The sequence below is a fragment of the Coffea eugenioides genome, chromosome 7, assembly GCF_003713205.1.
Source record: "Coffea eugenioides isolate CCC68of chromosome 7, Ceug_1.0, whole genome shotgun sequence".
NCBI classification, from domain to species: Eukaryota; Viridiplantae; Streptophyta; class Magnoliopsida; order Gentianales; family Rubiaceae; genus Coffea; species Coffea eugenioides.
This window is the reverse complement of record NC_040041.1, coordinates 28,897,096-28,908,063: the sequence shown is the minus strand read 5'-3', so window position 1 is coordinate 28,908,063 and position 10,968 is coordinate 28,897,096. Positions and strand designations below refer to the sequence as shown.

The 10,968-nt window shown below is 37.9% G+C and overlaps 1 protein-coding gene across 1 annotated transcript; it reads left to right on the top strand.

Annotated features, from left to right (window-relative positions):
• The first annotated feature begins 6,880 nt into the window (after positions 1-6,880).
• LOC113778760 (TMV resistance protein N-like) lies at positions 6,881-10,633 on the top strand. The gene is made up of 2 exons (XM_027324251.1): positions 6,881-7,541; positions 9,262-10,633. Exons 1-2 carry the CDS (start codon positions 6,985-6,987, stop codon positions 10,175-10,177), a joined length of 1,473 nt encoding a protein of 490 aa, XP_027180052.1. The 5' UTR covers positions 6,881-6,984; the 3' UTR covers positions 10,178-10,633.
• Positions 10,634-10,968: the final 335 nt, after the last annotated feature.

Sequence of the window (10,968 nt, the reverse complement as noted above, 5' to 3'; positions counted from 1 at the left end):
AATCAAGTGTTTCAAGCATAGTCGTTTGAGATTGTACATTTCTATGGTTATGTGAACTTTCTTGTATCCATTGGGGAAATCGAGCGAGTACGAAGCTTGAACGATGAAGAAAAAAAATTTTGGTCGGATTTTGACACGGTCGTGATCCTTTGCTTTTTTCGATGATTCATTTTTCCAAAGTTCCTTGGACCGTTTGATGAGGTTTATGAATGATTTGATCCGTAGTCCTGGTGAGAGTTGGGTAGGTGGTTCGTCGACCATTTAGTTCGCCATAGGGGAAGGTGGGGCCATCACATGAACGGTGGTTGAAAAATGACATGCATAGTGAATTACTTGATAGTATTATGGAATAAAGTTGACGGAGTGTCAACGAAAATCTTGAATCTTGATCAAGCTACTTGAACAAGCTCATGAGAGCCCCATATCCTTTTAATGAATGTGTTATTGCTTAATTAAAGTGTAATTGCTCTATCTTATGGTGGATTACATTCTTTGTGGCTTGTATATTATGTTATTGATTGCATGACCTTCTTGGAAGCTCATTGAGCGAAAACTCACTCTTTTAGTTTGTTTTCCTTACAGGGGGCGAGAAGCTGGGTAATTGATTTCAAAGGGCCGAGTGTTGTCTAAATCTTTGACTTTTGTGTAATAGCATCAACTCTTTAGTTTTGTTTATGACTTGTAAGTTTGAAAACTTGACCTTTGAAATTTTGAGCTAGTGATGTACCTTAAGATTGAAATGATCACTATCTATGTATTTGTTGGAGAATGGTTCTTGTTATTGTCACTTGGAGATATGATTCTTGTTTTGAGGTGGTTGCGCTTGTAACCAAGGTTTCTGAGTGAGCCCTGGTGAGAGCCAAGCAGGTGCCCTGCTAAGCCCTTTAGTTCGCCTTAGGAGGAGATGGAGTCGTCACAATTATCTCCACTAAAAATAGCTAATATGACATGAAATTGATAGTCAAACAAGTACAAGTAGGATAACAAATGCATGAACTAACAAGTAATAAAACATAATCAATCAACCATAGTTAATTAAATATCTCAAACAAACAAGTTCATACTTAACCCTATACATGAAACATAGAAAAAAAAAAAGAAAAAGAAAACACAATCCAAATTTGTATTATAAATAAACAAAGAATCAAATACAAGAAATAAATGCTAGGAAAGAAGAAACTCTTGCTACTTGAGCCTCCAATTCTCCATCTTCAATCTCCAATTTTCATCCAAGTCAAGCTAAATACAAGATTGGGATTAACCTAACTATCCTCCACTAACCTAAGGAACCAGGAAGATATAGTTGAAAATTTACGTTTGTAGTAGTGTGTCTAACCTCCTAAGTTCTTCCTCGTCTTTCCCTAATACCATGTATTTATGGGAGAGAATCCCTAGCTTAATTGTTTCACGACAAAGTCACTTCTTGAAGACTCCAACATTTCTTGTGTAAAGGCAAGCAAAAATTTTTGAAGCAAAATTAGTCAAAAAAAAATTGTGTAAACATGTGTAAAGTTGTAAATACCTGACATTAAGATCCATGACTTGATTTTTGTGAATACGAGTTGCGTATCCATACATTTTGTAGGTTTGGTACTTTTTGGTGGGGAAAAATTCATATTTTGTCCCTAAACTTTGAGTTAGGGACACATTTCGTTCTTCAACTTTTAGGCGCACCACATTTAGTACATAAATTAATTATTTTTTGCCACATTTAGTTCAAAAATAGTCAATTACTTAATTTGGATGTAGAAAATCACATGTTTAGCACGTGGCCATTAAGTAAAACCAATGTCTCAGTCAAAATTAACGGCCACATCAGTTTTCTCCATCGAAATTGAATATTTTATCATTTTTTGGATGAAATCTGGCCCAAAATAATTAATTCGTGTACTAAATGTGGTGTGTCTAAAAGTTTGGGGACGAAATGTGTCCCTAACTCAAAGTTCAAGAACGAAAAGTGGATTTTTCCCATTTTTGACAATTTCTAGAATTGCTCTATTTTTGCATTAAATTGAACTGTAATTTTCTCAATGATGGAAGCTGGAATATCTCTTGCGCCCAAAATACCCTCAATCGTTTAGCACTCTATTTCAGACTCTGGCAACAAAATTCTTGTCTGCATTTCAAAATTTTGACCCCTCTAATTGTATGAATTATATTTTGATGTCTCATGAAATGTTGCTCTAGATCTTAGCTGTAAAACGGTTTAAGAATCATCTCAATCCAATGTTTGTAACTCAAGTTACAATCAAAATACTAGAAGGTGTCAGAGCTGCCTATGCACTTCTTCCTTGTTTTTGCATTGCATTTCATCCATTGATCATTTTGCAATTTATGTCCACTTGAAATAAGTTTCAAATCATTAAGAATCATTAAAACATCTTCTCATTTTACTCCAATTGATGATTGAGTCATCAAATACTACAAAACATAAAGTTTTAACAGCTTACCTCCATAGAAATATGATTTTTCTCACTTAAACCTTATAATGCAAAATTCAAATAAGATCCTAGTTATTTGGTTCAAACTTAAATAAAAACACACAAAACAAGCATAAATAATTGTACAAAAACACGTAAAACAAGCACTTGTCGGGAAGCAATGGCGTTGTGATTTGCAGTGTCTGTACTCGGGAAATCATGTGGCCTCCGGAAATTAGTGGGTTTTGCAGTACCATTTATGAGGATTATTACATTGGGTACCATCTTGATTGAGTGGCTAGGACTGATTTTTTTTTTCTTATATGAAGATGGAGAAGTTCCAGATCATTGAAGCCCCCAAGCACTCCATAAATTTTATGTGACAAATTTACCCCTAGATGGTGGTACGAAATATGTAAAATGTGGTGCTGCCACCACAGAAGTCCTACAATGGAAGTGAAAAAATAATTCGAGGACTAAATTGGTTTAAAAAATTCATGAAGGATGAAAATTGGTTTTAGTGTAAAAATTTAGGGATCAAATTGGCGAATTTTCCAAAATATGCACATAAAAGCTTTAAAAAAAAAGTTCTGCAGTGTTTGATTTGACTTCGACTTCTTTGAGTTTTCAAATTAGGGAAAAATCCACTTTTCGTCCCTAAATTTTGAGCACATATATTTTGTGCTCAAACTTTTAGTTGCAACACATTTAAGGGAAAATCGCTAATTTCGTCCCTAAACTTTTTTTTTTTGTCGATTTAGTCCCGATACATTATTTATAGCCAATTTAATCCCTAAACTTATATTTCGCTTCCAATCAAGGAGCTTAGCGGCGGAGCCACCGCACAATTTCCTTCAAGCTCCCAATTGAGCAACCCATAAGGGGTATTTTAGGAACTTCCATTCCGGAGCCATTAACCAAAATTAACCGAAACAAAAGTTTCATAAGAAATACCCACTCAAAACCCAAAATGAAAACAAAAGAATTTCTTGCTCAGCTCTCATAGAAGAGGGGTGGCGGCCTTCAAGCCTGGCTCTTTCTTCGCCGTCTGGTTCTCCCTCATCGCTGCTCAGATCGCCTTCTTCTTCAGCTCCTCCCTCCTGCTCTCTACCTTCAATTCCGTCTCCCTCGGTCTCCTCGCCTCCTTCGCCTGCGCCCTTACCAATTTCTTGATAGGGGTCTTGGTCTCCCTCCAATTCAAGTGGATCCAAATCGAGTATCCCACCATCGTCCTGGCCTTGGAGCACCTCCTGTTCGCGTGCGTTCCCATCATGGCTTCCTCCATCTTCACTTGGGCCACAGTCTCGGCCGTCGGAAAGGTCAACGCCTTGCGTTTTCTACTGGATTTTCTTCATCCCCCGTGTGTGGTCGTTCAAGATGAAGCAGGAGGTCAGCTACCATGGAACTGTAGACACCGGCTGGAGCCGTGGGTGGACCCGGTCTACTTCGGTAACTTGATCCAGAGCATCCCAACCGTGGCTTGAGTGGAGGAGCTGCTGGGCAACGACCCGTCCTGGGGTGCGGATCGGCTGCATCGAAATGTGTTGGCGCATGACGATTCCACGGTGCGACGGGGTGTCGAGGAATGGGAGAGTACCAAGGCTGTTTCCGCTGGGGAACTTTGACGGCGCGATGATCACCATGGGAAGCTCCCCAAGGTTTCCAATGTATGATAATGATTTTGGGTGGGGACAACCCATTGCAGTGCGAAGCGGTAGGACCAATAAATTTGACGGCAAGATCTCGGCATTCCCAGGGCGTGAAGGAAATGGGAGCGTCGATCTGGAAGTTGTTTTAGCACCAGAGACTATGGCTGGACTTAAGAAGGATGTGGAATTTATGCAGTATGTATCCTCAATCCTGACCGACTCAATTCTAGTGACTCCTCCAGAGGCGCCTCCTTCTCCGTGCACCTGCATCATGAATATTGGACAAAATTTAAACACCCTTAAACGGATGCAGGATTGCAGCCAAATTTCCTCCTCCAAAACAGAAAAAAAAAAACCTTAGTCGAGAAGGAGAGAACAAATAAAAGATTTTTTTTTGTTTGAAAAAAAAATTACCGAAGAAAAAGACGTACTATAATATAGGAATAGTAGCATACAATATCTGCAAATGGTTGAGATCTCAAGCGTGGTGCGTTGAAAAGACAAGAACTTTAATTTTTGTTACGGGCCCACCATTGAAATTCCAAAAATACCCCTTCTGGGTTGCTCAATTGGGAGCTTGAAGAAAATTATGTGGTGGCTCCGCCGCTAAGCTCCTTGATTGGAAGCGAAATATAAGTTTAGGGATTAAATTGGCTATAAATAATGTATCGGGATTAAATCGACAGAAAAAAAAAGTTTAGGGATGAAATTGGCGATTTTCCCCACATTTAATACATAAATTAATAATTTCTAGTCACATTTAGTCCAAAAACGGTAAATTGTTCAATTTGGACGGAGAAGGCTCATGCGTCTAGCACATGGCTATTGATTTTGACTGAGAAATTATTTTAACCGTGTGCTAAACATGTGAGACGCGTGAGCCTTCTCCATCAAAATTCAACAATTTACCATTTCTAGACTAAATGTAGCCAAAATTTATTAATTCATGTATTATATATGTTGCATCTAAAAGTTTGGAGATGAAATGTGCCCCTAACTCAAAGTTTAAGGATGAAAAATTGGATTTTTCCTTTTCAAATTATTAAATCTAATTTTCATTCGACTTTGTTCAGCTTAAGTAAGCATCATAGTTATCCGTCTTATCTTATTTATTCGTAAGTTTTGATACATTTTGGGTTCCTTTGATGGATTTATTTCATGTCAATACGCTTTTGTAATTACTTAATGTGTTAGTTTTGTATACCTTAGTGGTTTTTGTTCTCCTTCTCTTTCTTCTTATTCTGGTTTTTGCACATGGAAATTCTTCTTGTAATTCTGATTTGTGCACTTGAATAATTTGGTTGAGGTTCTCTAATTTTGACGGCATGTTGAATGTTTGGGCTTTCATGTTCTCTGATGGCACAAAGAGCAGCAGAGTAAGAAAATAGGAATAACGCACTTAATTTGTTTTTAATTTTGACTGTGTTAATTCAATTATTTAACGCCAAACTAATCAGGAGTACTAAATGTAGTTAACTCAAAATGTTTCTGACCCGTCCTGATATATGTAACACGTGCTGCACATCTAGGAGTACATTGAGCATATCGAGAGATCTCCCCGTGGAGAGGAGCAATGTTTTGAAAACCGGACCGGACCGGCCGGTTCGACCGGTTGAATCACGAACCGGCCATGGCACCGGTCCGGTTCAATGTCATAGTTGACTTTGTCAGAAAATCGATCAAGAACCGGTCGAACCGTAAAAACCGCGGTCGAACCGCTATTGAATCGGTTTTCAACTTTCCTCTTTTTTTTTTTTCCTTTTTTTTTTTTTTTTTGCAAAATGCAGCTATCAAGATTCGAACTCAAGACCTTTGTAATAGAAGACCAATGTATTAACCGTTGCACCATCACATCCTATTAGTTTTTTCTGATAACTTATTTATATAAAGCAAACACTCATATTTCTTTTTTCCATTTTTCTTACAAAATCTCATCCTCTCATAACTCTTTCTTTTTAATTTTCGACTCTCTCTCTCTCTCTCTCTCTCTATCCTCTTTTTTTTTGTCACTCACTTTTTAATCAAACCTCTTTATTTTTAATTTATTGATGTTTTCTTCCATCTTTTAATTTTGTTTTTGTCCATTAAATTGAAAAAAGTTCAAAAAGAATTATATTTTTAACCCAAATTATTTAATGCTACAACCACTCACTTTTATCTCATTTTTTGTTTCTTATCAAGTTTACATTTCTATTTTCGATTTTCTTGACTTCCTTCGAACTCCAAACTTCCTTTTTTAAATTGCAATCTCTAAAACGTAAATTAAAATTTAAGTTCACAATATCTAAATTCTCATAGACGTGAATTTTGTATAATTTCAAAATATTGTGATATTTTTGGGTTGGATTTAGATATAATTGAAATTGAGATGAAATTTATTTGTTTTAACTTATAATTTAAAAAATTTATTTTTAAAAAAACCAAGTTATTAAAAAATAGTAAACCTTTCATCATATAAAGTATTAAATTAATCCATTACATGTTTTATTTTGTACATATATATATTTATATAAATAATTTTTTAAAAAATTCATTGAACCGAGGTTAAACCGATCCGGCCGATTGAACCTCGACCCTTTCACTTCACCGGTTCAATGAACGGTCCGATTTTTAAGCAGTCTCTTTCTTTCCAGTCTCTTTCCCCGTTGACTAGACTAGCCAACAGTGGCAGTTTCCAGTCTCTTTCTTTCCAGTCTCTTTCCTCGTTGACTAGACTAGTGTATATTTTTTCTACTTTGTGAGGCAAAAAGGCTCCACACGCAAATTCATGTAGAATGGTGGAGTATACGCGTACTGATTGACTTGTTCAAAGGGAAGGAAGTTTGTGTATTAAATTGGCTTTCGGGCAAAGAGACTGTTGGAGATTAATCCCTGCAGTCTTGTATCTTTAGTTACTCATTTAGACCTGATAGATCATGGATACAGTAAATGATATAGAGAGCGGGATTCAACTGGTCTCTAGTGCCTCAAATGATCATAATGGCTGGATTGACATCTCATCATCATCTCTTGCCAGAACATGGACTTACGATGTCTTTCTTAGTTTCAGAGGCGAAGATACTCGTAGAAATTTTGTGGCTTATCTGTTCCAAGCTCTTTGCAACAAAGGCATCTATACTTACAAAGATGATCAGAGATTGGAGAAAGGCAAATCAATTTCACCCGAACTCTTGCAAGCAATCCAAGAATCGTTGTTTTCAGTTATAATATTCTCCAAGGGCTATGCCTCCTCGACGTGGTGCTTGGAGGAACTTGTAAAGATCATGGAATGTCACCAGATCATTGGACAATTTGTTTTGCCAATATTCTACGATGTCGACCCGTCAGACGTACGCAAGCAGAGGAACAGCTTCGCTGATGCCTTTGCCAAACACGAGAGAGATCAGAGCCCAGAGAAGGTGCAGAAGTGGAAGGAAGCTTTGTCTCAAGCAGCTGGCTTATCGGGCTGGCACTCTTGTAATTTCTCAGATGAGTAAGTCTTACTAGCTTGATGGTTGCCTAGCTAGCAGATATTAATCTTGGACGTCGCCTAGTTAAATTCTTCCACATATTCTTCTTTTTATTTAGCAGAAAGATTTAATTGACAATGGAAACAAGTATTATTGGAATAGTTTATGAAACAAAATGAGAATGAGACTCGTTGAAATTTTGGAACTATAAGAGTGACTCTGGATTGAAAAAGATCTCGTGGATGGATCTGAGGAGCTGATAGTGTTAAGAATAGACCAGTATCCTGGGCTCAGGTTTTGCCCACAAACCCTGGCTTGGTACCAGCGGATCCAAATTCAGCAGCAGATCAAGGCTTGGACCAAAGCGGATTCAAGAGTGGATCCAGTACAGAAAGTTCCCTATTATCAGAATTGGATCCGCTTCAGTGCTAAAGGGACCCGTCCATAGATCCCCGAAGGCCTACTTTGGAACCCAACCCATGGATGGATCTGCAAATAAGGCAGATCCGTCTTATAGTGATCAACTTTTCTGAAACATTTTTTGACATCTTTTTGTATTTGAAAAAGTTTTGGTGCTACTTTTTGACATTCAGAGCGTGACGTGATTGAATATGTCCGATCATTGTGTGGCCTTAATTGGATACATTTTTGCTATAAATAGTAACTAGTTTCTAGCAAATCAACCAACTTGAATCATTTGATCTTTTATTAATTTGAGAAACTTGACATTTGCTATCAAGTTTTCTCTACTCTAGTTATGTATGTCCTAGAGGTAAATTACCATATCCTATAGCAAATACTCTGTGCGGTTAGAGTAATTAAAACCTTAAGGATAGTAATCAATCACGTTTCAAGAGTTCTTAATTCTCCTATATTCTTTGTGAAAAGTTTGCTATAGAATTTTCTGCACGTCTAGTGTGCATTTGTACTGCCCACATTAACAAGTACACCAGGTTGGTGGGATTCCTTTACCAGCCGGGATAGAACGAGAATGTGTATACATTTTTGTCGGGGCAGGGGATAGCAAACTGAGCTAATGATCGAGTAGTCCCATTGTAAAACCATTTCTTGTCCAGAGTACCACTTAGGAATTCATCTTTAAGCAGTTTGTCATAGCACAATAAATGTTTGATCAGTTTCTTTTGAGCAAAATATTTATCTGATCAAAGGTTGTAGATTGTTCCCAATCAGATAGAGTTAAGAGGATGAATACTTTCAATGAAAATTTCACATATGCGTTAACTTCAATATGCCCCGTACTATTTTCCCTTTTCCCCATGCTGCACAAGCACTCTCTTGTTCTTTTGAAAGTACATAGTAACTTAATTCATCACTCACTCTTAGCCTTCTACTCTACACCCTATGCCCTCAGGATCACCCTAGTTCCCCCTCTTAACCAGCTCTAGTTTCACATGTAGGGTGTTCGGATTTGTTGGAGCATTCCACTGTAATAATACTGTGGAGACCAGACATATTTGGCCTGTTTTCACTTTTTTTTGAATAATACAGTCTGTTACTGCTTTATATTAAGCTCAACTCAAAGCTGTGTTGAGGTCTTACTAGCGGACACTAGTTTCTGCTTTCAGCTCGTTGCAGATTGAGACACGAATTAATTTCACAATACATTTTGAAGTTATTACTTATTAGCACATTGTATAAGACTATTTAGCATGTTTGTTTGCAGCAATTAATTCAGTCTGTAATATTACTAATGTTGTGCTTGGAATTTTGATTAATCAACAGCAATGAGTTGGTCGAGAAACTTGTTCAAGACCTACACAGTCAGTTGCATCATTTTGAATCACCACCTGGCGAACATAATCTAGCAGGAGTAGGATCTCGTATGGAGGAAGTCATTTCGCTGATGGATTTGAGAAGTGCCGAAGCCGTCCGCATAGTAGGAATCCATGGGAAGGCTAGAATAGGCAAGACAACTATTGCCAGAGCTCTTTTTGACAGATTATCTGATAAATACGAAGCTGCTTGTTTTCTGGATGATGTTGGCCAAATTTCCAGTAAACACGGAGTGGACTATTTACAAGAAATCCTCCTCTCTGAGATGCTCAAGCTAAGAAATGTGAAGATAAGAAGCACAAGCGAGGGGATGAGTATGATGACACGCCGGTTTCGACACCTGAGGTCTCTAATTGTTCTTGATGATGTGGACCACGCAGACCAGTTGAAGGCCTTGGCAGGAAACCGCAATTGGTTTGGGGGCGGAAGTAGGATTGTCATAACAACGAGAGATGGAGAGTTGCTGCTCAAGTGTGGAGCTGATAGTACATATAAGGTGTGCGGATTGTCCTATAAGGAAGCTAAACAGCTCTTCACTGTGCACGCTTTTGGGAGCAGAACTCCTGGAGCTTTCAGACAGCACTTCATTGGTCCAATTTGTAGTATTTGCAGGCTTCCCTCGTCACTTAAAGCCTGGGCTTCTTTGGTCCGTGGTCGAGATGTAGCTTGGGGGGAGATTTTCCAACCAATTGGTTCCGTTTTGTGCGGTTGTCTCCTTGCTACTTTCCTGATAGGGTTCATTACTTTTTTCATAATAGCCATCAAAGCGTTCTTTCTTGGAGCTGATTTTCCCGACTTCATGGACCCAAGCAAAAGAAAATATTCCCCGACTTTTTCTTTCCACCCATTTCCTAAGAATCCCTAAGGCACTTGCAGGGATGGATCAAAGACTCGGCCGAGTCCGAGACGACTCAGTCGGAGTTTTTCGATATGATATCGGGACGAGATGATTTCGAGATACTTGACTTGTTGAGAACTCGATCGAGAAATCTCCGTCAAGGGTAGAAACGGCCAAGTCACAGGCGACTCGCCGTGATTTTCTTTTGCTAATTTTACAGATTTTTTGCTAATTTTTTATTATTTTTGTTTAGAATTTTTTTTATATTATTCACAATTTTTAGTATATTAAATGTTTCAAAATTTACGTTTCGTCCAAACCGCGATCGATATGTCAAAACCAACGTAGAACGGTTCAGGCCGCAACTACAACTGCGACTGCGACTTTGAACCATGTCTGAAGGTGCTCCACAGTTTCCACCATCTTCAAACTGAACTACTGTTTAACTTTTGTTATATTTTGTGTTGATCGTTTTCGATCGCAGTTTTTGGCCATCTTTTTGGTGTTTATTTATTTAGGTGGTGGAGCAACAGTCATTGGCACTAATATTAAGTACTAAAGTCTAAACTACTTCTGGAATTCATTGAATCAGGTCACAGAAGCCATGTATAATAATAGAGATGAATCTTTCCACAACCACTATATTGGCTTACTTTTTAACTAGGGGTCGAAGTACTACTCTACAACAGACACTTAGAAAATTGTTTATCCACAACATTAGGTCAAGTACTGCCTTTTTTTTTTTCTGAACGGCCTGGAGTAAACTAACTTCATTCTAAGATAATCATGTCTCTTATTCCTCTAAAAAAATCTGAAAA